This window comes from Spermophilus citellus (assembly GCF_964194105.1).
Source record: "Spermophilus citellus genome assembly, chromosome: 8".
NCBI lineage: Eukaryota > Metazoa > Chordata > Mammalia > Rodentia > Sciuridae > Spermophilus > Spermophilus citellus.
The window spans coordinates 126,945,106-126,959,757 of record NC_138189.1 but is presented as its reverse complement, the minus strand read 5'-3'; the positions used below and the strand labels follow the sequence as shown (position 1 = coordinate 126,959,757).

Sequence of the window (14,652 nt, the reverse complement as noted above, 5' to 3'; positions counted from 1 at the left end):
CTGAAAAAGCCCTCAACCTTTGCACATTTAGCGAAAGAGAAAATAACAGGTTGGGCTCATAGGAAGAAGAGGATTGAAAAAGCAGGTAGTAAGCTTTGATCACAATGCTTCTCTTTATTTCTCCCCTTCCCCTTAGGTTTGGGAAAAGGACAGCAGATTCTATCAGCAAAACCAGTTCCTCTCAGTCCTTTGCCTCCCCATGTGATTTTGAGTTCACTTTTTTTTCTTTCCAAATTAAGTAATGAAGCTGAGAAGCAAGATGGGCACTGGGAAGACAGGTTCCAGTCCCTGATGGGCCACTTCATGGACCCATAATCTTGGAAAGTCATTTATCCTCAGTTTCCTCATCTATAAATTTAAGATAATCCCTTTGTACCTCATGGTACTTATGATGTAAGCACATGTTATTTGTAGCTATATCAGGAAAAATATATACATTAGGCTGAGTCATATGAAACTGACATTTTTTGAAAGTCAAAAGCAGTAGAATGTTGGTAATTTCCACCATTTTTGATAAAAAGGATATCCTGCAGAAGGAGCCTATGCCCAAACGGGAGTATATTATCCATGGGGCAAATGAAAGCTCCAGAGTGAGCTTGTTGTATAAATTATTATACAACTATTATAGGAAGGAAGAATAGGCCTAAGCATTTTCTTAGATGAGCACAAACATTCAGATGATAGTCGGACTTTCAATTTTTAGCTGAACACTTAATTTTTTTCACAGTGATCGAGAAAATGACTAAAATCATATGGCATCTGGTTTGAAGTCCTAGAATAGAAGTGACTTTGAAGAAAACCTATAGCAGTGATCCTTGACCTTTGCTTCCAGTTAAAATCATTAGAAAGTCTTACAAACCCCAGTGCCCGTGCAGTACCCAAGATCAATTAAGTGATCTTTGCTGGGTATTAGGAGCAGGATTGTGTCTTCCACCTCCAGGATTCATGCGTTAAAGGTTCATCCCTGGTGTGTCACCTTGCCAGTCCAAACTCACCAACACCTTGATCTTGGACTTGAAGTCTATAGAACTACCACAAAGTAAGTTTCTGTTGTTGAAGCCTGCCAGGCTGTTCCGTATTGTCACGGCAGCCCTGACAAACTAATACAGATGACCAGGCTGGGAGCTAGCCATTGGTAATCAATTTTTTTAAAAATTTAAATTAAATTTATTTTGAACTGATACATAAACACATAAAAATATGCAGATTAATGGAGTATCATGTGATGTTTTGATACATGTATACACAGTAAAACGTTTAAGGCATCAGTCATTTTTAAAGCTTTCCATGTGATTTTAAGGGGCAGCCAAGATTGAGAGCCACTGGCCTAGAGGAAGAGAGAGGCCCAGATTAAACATTAGAGAAAGGGGAAAATCTACAAATGCTGCCAATTGCTTAATATTCTCTCACGAGCAGCAGGGCAACACCATTAATCACAAAATCTCTTTAAAATGAACTTTCCATTTAGGATTGGTTACAGTATGCAGTTAGCTAGTGTTTCAATCAGAAAACGCTGCAAGGGAATATTCTGTGCCAAAACACTGATTTTTTTTTTTTAAAGGCACTTGTTGGGTATGTAATTGGGTCTCTCCTCTTCCAGCATTTCTATACAGTCTGGAAGTACCCTTCAGAAAAGGGCCCCTGCAAATCCCAGGGGTGCCCCCTGCTGGTGAAGACATAGAAATGAACCAGTAAATATTCCTGCTTCACTTTAGCTTCTTGGAGAAGGACCCTTTGAATGTTACTGTGGGGAGGCGGACTGAAAGCAGGCGGACTGAAAGCCTTTCGTTCATCAAGAGAAGAAGCTGGAGTCTAGATCAGAGAATCGACTTGAATAAAATTACATGACTTTTAGTTACTGTTGAAAGCTGCACTCAGGAGACAGGAATGATTTCTAGAAGCTCATACAAAAGAAAAAACTCATTTGTCACTCAGAAGAAAAGAAAGTGAAGAAAAATGAAAAGGGTACCAGAGGTTAGTTATGGTTTTTATACACCCAAATCCGAAATAAATATTTAATATTCTGTGTAATTAACGGACTTCCAACTTAGGCTATGTAGATATAGGAGTGAATACATTGTTGATAGAGAATATCACTTGCACAGACAGAAAATAAAATATGCTTTATGATATTACTTCATTTGTGTGTGTAAAGATGCATATATATATACATACAAACATACACATACATTGAAAGCACATAGCAAATGGATTGATCTATGTGGAAGAACTTTGAAGATCACAAATTGATATACAATGTAATAAGTATTTCCAGTTTTGAGTAAGGATATATTCAATTGATCACTATAAGACAAAAAAGGGAAGAAATCTTCATTTCTCCTCTTTTTGTGGTGCTCACAGTGTCCAAGAGACCCATTTTAGGTCCCAGCATATAAAGAAATTCATATGTTTTATGTGCCTAAAATAAACAGCCACTTGATACTGCCATATTTTGAAGAATCTGTTAATCCAGCTTTGTGAGATTGCATGGATCACACTAGCAAACACATGAAATCCGTGCAGATTTGGTTTGAAGTACCTTTTTGCTGTAGCTACACAGTTTCCTCATTCCACCTTCTTTATCCCAGGAAATATACAAATGAACTGATGACTTCATTCAGTTTCTCAAACTGTTAAGATGCGAATCTAATTTTTAATAAAGTGATTATAAAAAAATACTGATCACTTACTTCCACTCATCATCCGCAGAAAGCTTTGTGTGAGAGATCTGAAAAACATGAAAAACACCCTTGTTGAAAAAAAATCTCATTTTCTTAGCTTTTATTTTATAGCTTATATTTTAGAGCATTCTATGAGAAACCCAAACTGTTGAAAACAGCAATGTTCCCTAGGACTGGAATAATTTAGAATGAAAATCCTAATAAAATAAAATACACATTACAAGGTACACACAGGGTAGCATGTATCCAAACATCACATTACCCCATTAATTATATTTTATGTATCAGTTCAAAATAAATTTAATTTAAATTAAAGAAAATTACTGAAGGCTGGTTCCCAATCTGGAAATCTGTATTAGTTTGCTAGGGCTGCCATGACCTTATGACACAGACTGGGTGGCCTAAATGACAGAAACTTATTTTGTCATAGTTCTGGTGGCTTGAGGTCCAAGATCAAGGTGTTGGTGAGTTTGAGCTCGCAGGGTGAAGTACTAGGGAGGAAGCCTTTAACAGATGAGTTCTGGGACTGTTATAAAACTGAAACAAAACAAACAAATGAATAACAAGAAACAAAACTCCAGAGATCAAGTCACCACTGATAAATATTTGATTCTGCTCCTAAGTCAGAGAACCAGATGGTTCCATTCCTGCCCTTGTGTTTTGGCAGATCACTGAAGGTCACAGAGAGTAGCTTCCCCTATCACAGGGACAGCCACTCTGGTTCCTAGGCTATGGTGTATGAATCCAGTATCCCTAAAACCAGTCTGTTTTGCTGGTGTCTTAAATGATGTCAGTGAAGGAATATGACTCCAAGTTCAAGGCTTTAGAGACTAAACAGACCAGAGGCTTCTGTGTCCTCCTGGAAAAAGGAGCATCATTTAAGAAGGGTTACTATGGCCTTGTGCCCTTGTAGATTGAGCCTTGTGCCCTTGTAGATGGACCATTCCCAAGACAGAGTCAGACTGGGCAGGCATCAGAGAGACCTCTCCCAAGACAGAGTCCATTCATGGGCTGCTTTCCCTTGATTACTGCTAACTTACCATATTTGGTTATTTGAAGTCTTGGACACTAGTCACCAGAAAGACATAATCTTATAACTTTCACAGAGACCACAGACCACCTAACCCCTCGTCCAGCAATGTTAAAAGACACTCTTTCAAAACTCAAATCCCCAGTGATGGCAAATAAAAGGGAAAGTAAATAAAATATCTGTTAAATAAATCTGATATTAGCCAGATCTTCTCCCCTCTGTTTTCTTCTTCAAATGGTGTAAGCCATCCGGGCAGAGAGAAAGAAACAAATGCCATCCACGGTTTACTCTAGGATCTGTCTGGAGATACACAGGCTCCTCAGGAACATCTAGGCTTCTGCCACAGGCATGAAGCATTCCCTTATAAAACACAACAAGGCTTCGGATGACATGGATGAGAGTCACAGACAGGCTTAGGAGGGATCGGTACAATGCCAGGAAAACAGGACAGAGGTGGTGCTGTGACCGAGGCTGGCAGCTTCTCCATGGCTCCCTACTCACATGGTGGTCACAGCAGCCAGACTCAAGTGCCAAGTTCCAGCAGTAAAGCAACCTTCAGGTAATAGTTGTACCTGAGTACCCTTCTTGGTTTGAGAGGCCCTTCTCTGCTGACTCTGCTCTTTAGGAGAAAACACTAGATGGGTTTGGAGCCTTGAGACATGAAGCTACCAAGCACCACCCACCACCACTGAGCTGGCTAGTTCCTTGGATAACAACTTTGGGCACATCACTAATCTATGTTTGTCTCCAGATACTGGATATTGATATAGTAACTGCTAGTTACCTCATTGCAATATTAGGAGCATAAATGAGGCTGTACGAGAGTTTTGTAGAAAAGTGCTTAAACCAAGGGTTGATGATCTTAATAAAAGTTACAACCTTCAGGACTCCCTTCTTTTTGTTGTTTGAAGTTCACAGCGCTTGGTATTGAAATTATGGAACTGGGTTTTTAGTTTCCTTAAGAGAAAAATTCCATTTGTATCTTACTAGTAAAATAGCCCTGGATATAACTGTCTCCAACTATCCATCAGATTGTAAGTCACTTTTTAAAAAATATTTATTTATGTATTTTTAGTTGTAGTTGGACACAATACCTTTATTCCATTCATTTATGTGGTGCTGAGGATTGACCCCAGGACCTCGCACCTGCCAGGTGAGTGCTCTACAGCTGAACCACAACCCCAGCTCTGTAAGTCACTTTTAAGGAAGTGTGATAAGTTATTCTTTTGAAAAGTAGAAAAGTTTTAGAGGTGGAAATTGTAACCTGAATTTTTTTTGTTAACTAAAAGTAGGGACTTCCTTAGGTAAAGTGATATTGAAATCCTATTTCTTAGAGAATAAGTGAATTAGGATGACAGTACTGATGTTGGTGTTGGTGATGATGATGATATTCTTAGAGACATCTCTTATCTAGTTATAGTCCCCAAGAGTACAGCATTTTCCCCTATGGAGGGGTTCTAATTTTGGGGAACTGTTTTGTGATATATGATTTTACAAGTCCATTGGAAATCCTATGAGGATTTACTTTGGAAATGAAAATGACACTCAAATTCATCTGGAAATATAGCATATAAGGATAGCAGGGAACATTTAGAAGAATAAAGCCTAGAGCCTCAGCTTACCAGACTCTGCAATCCAGAATAAAGGCCACAGAGATCAAGTGAAAGCAGAAGATGAATGAACAGCACACAGAGTCCAAGAATAGACTCAACTGCACATGATGCCGAAGTCACTTCAAATCAATGAAGGAAAGTGTACTGTTCATTAAATGGTGTCAGGACAACTGGCCAGGCATTTGGGAAAAACAAAGCTGGATCCACCATATCTCATTTCTTGCTTCAAAATAAATATCAGATGGATCAAATATTTAACTGTAAGGAAGTAAAATCTTAAAAGCACTAGAAGAAAATATGGGTAAACATTTTCATGATATTGCAGTGGAGAAGGCATTTCTAAGTATGATGTAGAGCCCAGAAATGATAAAGTAAAATAATAAACAGATTTCAAGGACATAAAAGTTGAAAGACAAATTAAACTGGGGAAAATACGACCAATGTGAGAAGCAGAAAGTTAATAAATTAAATATAAAAAGAGCTTTTTACAGTATAATAATAAAAACATTCCCAAGGACAAAGTACTTGAATAAAAAATTTACAAAAGAAATATAAATAACCAATATATTGATGGAGAGATGTTTAAGCTTACTAATAACTGTGATTTAAAAAAAAGCAAGTGAAAACAAGATCTTCCAGTGAAACATGGTAAATTGATATGGTTTAAATATGAAGTGTCCCCCCAAAAGCTCCTCTGTTAATGCAGGAATGCTTAGAAGTGAAATGATTGGATTATGATAGCTGTAATCTAACAGTGGATTGATGGGTTAATAATTTGAATGGAATTCTGTGTGGCAACTATAGATGGAAACAGGTAGGGAATAGCCAAAAGAAGTAGATCATTGGTACATGCCCTCAGGGATTATATCTTGTCCCTTAGTTGGTCTGTCTGTCTGTCTGTCTGTCTGTCTCTCTCTCTAGTTACCATGAGCTGAGCAATGTTCCTCCACCACATCCTTCCATCAAGGTGTTGTGTCTCACCTTGGGCCCAGAGTAATGCAGTCTGCTGACCATGAACTGAATCTCTGACACTTGGCCAAAATATACTTTTCCTTCTCTAAGTTGTTCTTGACAGGTATTTTGTTCACAGTGACAAAAACCTAACTAACACAGAAACCAAATAACTAACACAGAAACCATTTACCTCCTTTCCTTCCTCAAACACCACTAGAATGACTGCAAAAGAATAAAAATAACATAAACCTCCAAGTACAAGAGGAGGCGAGGAGTCTAAGCAATCAGTTTTGGAAACTGGAAAGCAGACGGTCTGTGGACAGTGACTGAGAGCAGAGGATGCTGGCACAGCTTTGTTTTCTCTACAGTCAGGATCTTCCAATACCCACACTTTGACCTCCAGAACTGTGCAAAGTTTCTGTTGTACAGTAGCCCTAGAAAACTAATTCAGGCATGTTCAAACTTCTACCCTCTCAGTTCCCTGCTACCACCCAAGTTTGCAGTCAGCAGTGCACATAGGAAGCCTGTGGATCTAGCACACTGTGAGGCTGATGAGTGGATGTGCAGGAAAGGCTGTAAGAGCAGACTGGTTTATAATAACTAGCCACATGGCTTGGAGACCTCCACTTGGGCTCTTGGAGGCCTAGCATGTTAGATATGCACTTGTCCACTTGGCTTGGGCTACTGATAGCCAGACTCAGGCCTTGTGTAGGAAGACTGGATTTATTTATGGGGAACTATCCAAGTCAAGAGAAAAGAACTCTAGATATGCCACTCCTTGTTCTCCCATGAAAAGGCCCGGCCAGGTCAGCCTTCAGCCCAGTCTGCCTGTCAACAAGCCCTCCCTGCCAGCAAGAGCTTCCAAACAGTGGACAGGCAAACAGCCAAAAGTCACTATATATTTGAGAAAGAAGTTTCTGCAACTATAATGGTCAAGAAAACTGTATTAGTCAGCTTTCTGTTGATGTGACCAAAGTACCCGAGGAGGAATGGTTTATTTTGGCTCACAGTTTCAGATGTTTCAGTTCATGGTCCTCTGGCTCCATTGTTCTGGACCTGAGGTGAGGCAGAATATCATGGCAGAAGGGTGTAGTGAAGACAGCTGCTCAGCTCTTGGTGGCTGGAAAGCAGAGGTGGGGTAGAAGGGGACAAAACAGTGTTCCTATGGGCATGCCCTCAGTGACCTACTTTCTCCAATCATGCCCCCATCTGCCTACAGTTTCCACCCCGTAGTCCACTCAAAATATTAATCTACCAGATGGATTAATCCACTTAGAAGGTCAGAGCCCTCATGATCCAATCATTTCCTAAAAATCCCACCTCTGGACATTGCTGCCTTGCTTAACACAGGAGCTCCTGGGGTCATTCTGGATCTAAACAATAAAGACTATAGAAAAACCGACAAAAGTTCTCAAAATAAAAAAAAAACAAGAGGACAGAAATGAAACATCTCATGAAGGGATTGAAGGTAAATCGAATAATTCTCTCAGAAAAAAAATTTAAAACTCTAAGAGAAGGGATATAGGAGAGAAAATATAAATTATGCAAGAAATTTCCAAGAACTGAAAAATGTTTCCAACATGAAAAACTCACCAAGTACTTAGAACAATGGATGAAAAAGATCCATATCTTTGTCTTTCCTTTTGAGAAATCTATAACATTTTAAAAATGATAATGCAGATCCACATTTATTGACATAGACTTCCATGACTCATTGTTATGAGATAATGAGCCTTCAAAATTGTTGTGCATAATATGAGCCAATTTATGTAAATGTATGGTTTCATAAAGAGACATCCAGAAGAAAAAGACTCACAGAAGACATTACAAAAATGTTACCAGGAATGCTCCATTGGTGGTGACATTGGAATATTTACTCTCCTTCTTATACTTTCCTATGTTAGATATTCTACGTGAACAATGACACCTACAAAGAACAGTACAAAAGTGACTTTTTACTCTGTCTCCCCATTTCTTCACCTTTTCTGATTACTTGCCAAGTCCCTTTTTCCAATCTCTGTGCCATGATTTGATCTACTTCTCACCTCTTTCTTTTATTCAGCCGAATCTCACTTTTTAGCTCCCTTTGTATCTCCACTTGGACGTCCCTCAGATGTGTGACTTAATCTGCCTCAAGCTGAACACATTAATTTTTTTTCCCCAAAGTGCTCCCATTGACGATGTTTCCAATTTCACTCAGTATTTCCATATTTCATCCAACAAACAGAAAGCTGGGGCACCATTCCTGACTCTGCACCTCCAACCCATGACCTTTCTGTTGACCCTACCTGTAAATACTACCTCACATACATGTCCACTTCTTTCAATCCCCTATGGTCCTACCCATCCATTTTTTGTTCATTATTCATTCAGCAAATATGGATTGGCCACCTCCTGTGTGCTAGGCACTAGGTTGAGAGCTGGCTCACAATGGTGAAAGGGACAGGTGAGGTTCCTGTTCTCATGAATCCAGCCCATGTTCTAGAGAAAACAAAGAACAATAAACAAACAATTGCCTCATGTAGTAACTTTTATGAAGAAAATAAACAGAAAGTGTGATAGAAAATAACCAGCAGGGAGAGGGACTATCGCTCTTCAGCTAGCAGGACTAGGGAAGGCTCCCTGGGCCCGAGGGCTGCATGGAGGCAGGCAGGGTGTCTCCCTGGGATCTTGCTGTTATGGCTTAGATGTGAGGTGTCCCCACAAAAGCTCATGTGTGAGACAATGCAAGAAGGTTCAGAGGAGAAATAGTTAGGTTGTTAGAGCTTTAACCCAGTCAGTGAATTAATCCCCTAATGGATTAACCTGAGTGGTAAGTGAGGGTGGGTGGGGTGTGACTGGAGGGGGTGGCATTGGGGGTATGCCTTTGAGGTACTTATTTTGTATATGGCCAGTGGAGTCTCTCTCTCTCTGCTTCCTGATCATCCTGTGAGCTGCTTCCCTCCTCCACACTCTTCCGCCATGATTCCTCAAGCCCTGAGAAATGGAGCCAGCTGTCGATGGACTGAGACCTCTGAAACCAAGAGCCCCCAAATAAACTTTTCCTCCTCTACAGTTGTTCTGGTCACAGCAGCAGAAAAGCTGACTAAAACACTTGCCTTCACTCCTCTCCTCTTCAACTTGTAAGGGTGAAGGCATGAGAAGCAAACGAATCCATATTATTACCTTCCTGCTTATGATTCTTGTCAACATGACTCACAGGGACCTGTGTTTTCTGACCACTGTCCCTGCTCTAACCGACCAGAACATTCCTGTCCCCTGAATGCATTTCCTCCACCCCTAGTCTCCATGTGGGGGTGCTTTATTCCTGCTCATCCTTGTGCCCCACTTCCTCCAGGAAGTCCTTTGGGTTTGGCCCTTCCCATACGTCCATGGCACCCTGAGCATTGTCTCCAAACTGCACCTTTGATCCCTTATTTACGTATCTGAATCGGCAGGAAGGCAGCCTGGGCCTTACCCCACCACTGAATTCCGACGTCTGTGGCAGCACACACTCAATATACTTGTGGAGGCCACCTTGCTGGCATAGCCTTCATCACCTGAGCTGCTGTCTCCAGGCCGATTTCTCCACTTTCAACCCTTCCCTCACAAAATCCTTCTGTTAGAAAAATCTTTCTGAAACAAGTGGCAAAGACAGGGCAATGAATTTAGAAGCTATTAATGTCCCTGTGGTGTGTGTGTGTGTGTGTGTGTGTGTGAATATACTCATTGATAAGGAATTCATGTTATACGGTATGGAAAAATTAATACCAAACAGGTAAAGGCAGATTGCGGCATCCCAAAATACTAGGCCAAGAAAACTTGGAAGACTTTTGATCCTGTGCAAGTTGCTATATCCTGCCATCGACATGCTGAGGGTTACAATTTTCGTTAGAGCAGAACATTCCAGTCCTATAGAGAGCTACCAGGCAATTTTCCCAAGAATTTCTTTGTTTTGTTTTGTTTTTGCTGCTGGGGATAGAACCCTTCTTTCCTCTTCTACTTCTAAGAATTACTTTATATCTACATATATTCTCCCCCTCACCTATTGCTGGTGCATGCTTGGCAAGAGCTTTACACTGAGCTCCACCTCAGCTCTAAGTGTACTCTTTTTTTTTTTTAGTTGTAGACAATACCCCTATTTATTTATTTTTATGTGATGCTGAGGATCGAACCCAGGCCTTGCATGTGCTAGGCAAGAACTGTACCCCTGAGCCACAGCCCTAGCCCTCTAAGTGTATTCTTAAAATCACTCAATCCCTTTCTTATGACGGCTTGCTATCCTGTCTATACCAATCTAAGTTCTTGAAAAATAACTGATATAATCCCTTTCTCCATTTGAAGATTTTTTGCCTTTAAAACTTGTTTGAAATCTGTAAGACCCCAGAATATATTCCAGCCAGTCGGAAATGTCTCTTGGGCTGCAATTCTGCTCAGCACAAGTAAACTCATTGTTTCTTTTTTTTTTTTTTTTTTTTTTTTTTTTTTTAAGAGAGAGTGAGAGAGGGGGGAGAGAGAGAGAGAGAGAATTTTTTTAATATTTATTTTTCAGTTCTCGGTGGACACAACATCTTTGTTGGTATGTGGTGCTGAGGATCGAACCCGGGCCGCACGCATGCCAGGCGAGCGAGCTACTGCTTGAGCCACATCCCCAGCCCTCTCATTGTTTCTTAATCAGTTTGTGCCTCGGTTTCTCTTAAGAGCCAGGAAGAGCAGGGCTGCCAAGGGAGGGGTATAGTTTACTCTGAGGCAGGAAGTTCATTTTCTCCCTTTGGTAGAAATTAGAGCCTGGAAAGCAGGTCCCGGACAAGCCCACGAGGGAGATCCTAAACCCATGCTTCCTGCTCTTGGAGGAGTCTCAAAGTTTCCCAAGGTGTAACTCCTCAACAGACTGTAGGATGTGGAGTTGAGGAAGGAGGATGGAAAGGGAGATGAAGTCTGAACAGCTGGGGCCCCCAATCATGAGGTTGTACATTACTATTCATCATTCACCCACTTATTCATTTAACAAATATGGAATTGAGGTCTTGCTATGTGTCAGACTAGATTCCTGATATTGGAACTATAGCAGCTGATAAGATAGACCATGGTCAGCTCTCCTGGAACTTCCATATTGAAGGCTCTCACAATCAAATGTACAATTAGGCATGCTTTAGGCAGCATTAAAGGTGGTGAAGGAAAATAAAAGAGAATGAGGTTGAGAGTGATGGAATGCTACTGTATGTTGGCTGGTCAGTAACTATACTGCTTTTCCTTTTAGTATCCTCAGCTCTTATAAAGTCTCATTTAACCCAGCTCTTCTCAAATTTTAAGTGCACAGTATCACCCTGGGGTCTGGTTAAAATGCAGATTCTGATTTGAGTATGTATACACTGGGGACTGAGACTGCATTTCTTTTTTTTTTAATCTTTATTTTTTAGTTGTAGATGGACACAATACCTTTCTAAATTTTATTTCTTACGTGGTGCTGAGGATCCAACCCAGGGCCTCGCATGTGCTAGGCGAGAGCTCTACCGCTGAGCCACAACCCCAGCCTCTGAGACTGCATTTCTGACAGGCTTCCAGGTGATGCTTTGACTGCTGGTCCCTAGGCCACATTATCTTCCAATATGGGATTATAGGAAAAGCTGTGAGTCCCTTCTAAGGCAGAATTAATAGGGGTGTACACCTCCTGAGCATGGTGGGCAAGGCAGAGATGCTAGCTTTGAGGAAGGGCAAACATCAGCAAAGTGGATAGTGTGAAGTCCTCTGCCTTTCCTGGGAGGCAGGGTCTCAATCCATAGCCCCTTTGCATGACACTGGTTTGAAATCAGCAAGAGTCATGGCGCTTCCTTATAGGTTCTCCTATTCTAGAAAAGAAACCCCACTTGCATAGTTTGGTACCCAAGGCCCTCCATGGCCCGACTCTTCCCGGGTTCATTTTAAGTATTCATGAACTCTGGGTTCCCGCTGCGGTAATATATAGTCCCCCAGCCCCCATCGTTTCCTATGACCAATCCCCCAGCAATTTTTTTCACCCCCAAACAATTTAGTGCTTCTCTTCCATCTATCTGGAATTCTAACTCCCTCTCAACACCATGCGGTCAGATCCTATTTGTTCTTCAAATCCAGCTCAAATGCCACACCCACCTCATCAAACAGAAATTCTAGAACTCTTTGCCCCAACCTGTTTTGAGACACTAATGTCTTCCCGTGAGTTAGTTTTGTTCTTGCTTTAAGGATGTTAATTCCTGAAGAAAGGCCCATCTCTAGATTATATTCCCTTCGTCCACCCCGGCATAGCTCCTATATCTGGTCAGAGCCTGCGAATTGTCCTACGAATTAAAACTAAAGTAGGATTGGATATATGTATTCACCACTGGTGGTAGGAGGAAAGGACTAACCTAGTGGTTCTCAAGACATCAGCTGCACCTGCTAGTTACACAAGCTAATTATGATCAGCCTGAAACCCTGGGGACAGAGCCCAGCAACCTGTCTTTCAAGGAGCCCCAGGGTGATGCTGACCGCACACTCAAGCCTGGGCACCACACAGTTCGGCCAAAGGCCGGAAATCCACTCCTCACCCTCCCTCAGTCGCCCTCCTTCAATGACCCTTTACTCTGGGTCCCTGGGGGCTACTGCTCAGGAGAGAGGCAGCCAGTTTGGAGGACAGGAATGGATGGGGTCATCCTGGAAGCCGCAGGGGAGAGGGATGGAGCCAAGGAAGAAAAGCAACTGGGAGTCCGGGAGGAAAGGAAGAAACGGGAGGGGATAGGCAGTCCCCGGGCAGCACCTTCCAGAGGTCATCGTCCCTGTCCAGGGCCGGCCTCACCCGTGTGGGCGGCGGGACTGGGGACCAGCTGCGCGAGCTGCCCCGCCCCAGCTGGGCCCCGGGACCCTGGCCGCGCCTCCCCGGCCCGCGACCGTACCTGCTCGTGCTGCGGGGACGCCTCCAGCACTGCCGCCTCGCGCGCCGCCATGCCGCCTTCTCCCCGCGCTGCCGGGCTGCGGCGTGCGGCGCACCGAGGCCCCGGGGTCCTCCGCTGCAGGTGGGGACCCAGCGGGCGGCGGAGCGGGCGGCCCCGCCCCGGGCGGCGCGGTGCGGCTGCGGGCGCTGGCGGCCACCGCGGGGCCTTGGGCACGCGCTGCGCCTCCTCCGCAGTGGAGCGGCTCACGAGGGGCGTCGCGGTCGCTCGGGGCGCCCTGTGGGACCCTGGCCTAGCGGTGGAGAAGCCATCCTGTCAGCGGGGTCTGCAAGAAAATGTCCAGCAACCCGCCCCGGGAGCTTGGCACGAACCAGTGGTTTGGTTATCAGGGGTCAGGGCTGGAGGAGGGGTCAGGGACAAGTAGGTAGCAAGAGAAACGTGGAGTACAGAGAGTGAGAAATAGAAGAAAGAGGAAGAGAAAGAAGAGGGAGGAGGGAGGGGAGGAGGGAGGGGGAAGGGGGGGAGACTTGAGAGAGGAAGAGGAGGGAGAAGGAAAGGGAGGTGGGGAGAGGAAGAGAGAAAGGGCGGAGTAGCAGAGGGGCCAGAGAAGAAAGAGGAGGAGGAGGGAGGAGCAAGAGGCAGGAGGGGAAGGGGGGAGAGGAGGAGAAGGGTCTGGGGAGGTAAAGAGCCGGTTTTCGCTTCAGATCTTCCCCAGAAGTAACTCTTAGTAGGCGAGATTTCCCATGGTTGTTCAGATGCTGAGATGGAATCTCTTTTGCACTCCCGGGAAAGCACACGGACTCAGTGAGGGGCCCCTGGGGTGCTCCAGAGCTGCAGGGCCTCCTGGGTAATGGCTCACAGCTTTCCTTTGCCCTCTACCTTGCACCTAGGCCTAAGGCTGCACTCAAGGCTGGGAACAAGCTGGAATATTTAGGTGAGCCTTAGAGAGACCTGGCTGTTAATGGGGGGAGATAGACAATGAAGGAACACACAGTTAAGTCATCTGGTCGACAAAACAAGGCTTTTTCCATTTCAGTTTGTGAGGGCTCTTATTTTTTCAACATCCACGAGGAACAAGCTGCAAGTATCTGTGCTGTTAGGGACTTAGGTCTAATGGGGTGGAGACAGATAATCATCTAAGGACATTTACCACGGTAAATGAACCTGGTTTCCAGCTCTAGTTGTACATCAGACTCTCATGGAGGACTGTTAAACTTGGATTGTCCATCCCAGGTTCTGATGTCGGAGGTCCCAGCTAGAACCTGAGAATTTGTCTTTTTTAACAAGTTTCCTGGTGATGCTGCTGCTGTTGTTCACTTCCAAAGATTGCCTTGTAGTGTGATCGGGGTTTGGGAAAGAGGGTTCCAGATGGAGGGGACAGGAGATGCCAAGGCCTGCAGGCTGGAGAAAGCACAGTGAACTGTGGAAACCAAAATAAAAGGAATAGTTGACACTAACAGAAAGCTCACTATGTGCCCTGGCTGTTCCAA

General features: G+C 43.4%; 1 protein-coding gene across 1 annotated transcript in view; it reads right to left on the bottom strand.

Moving 5' to 3' along the window:
• RNF175 (ring finger protein 175) overlaps window positions 1-13,299 on the bottom strand; it is a 48,036-nt gene extending 34,737 nt beyond the window's left edge. Inside the window, exons 1-2 of the mRNA XM_081304304.1 lie at window positions 13,166-13,299; window positions 2,691-2,728 (exon numbers count right to left, since the gene is read on the bottom strand). Coding sequence (XP_081160430.1) covers window positions 2,691-2,728; window positions 13,166-13,216 — 89 coding nt within the window. The 5' untranslated portion in view covers window positions 13,217-13,299. The remainder of the gene's footprint in view (window positions 1-2,690; window positions 2,729-13,165) is intronic.
• Between the last annotated feature and the right edge of the window lie 1,353 nt (window positions 13,300-14,652).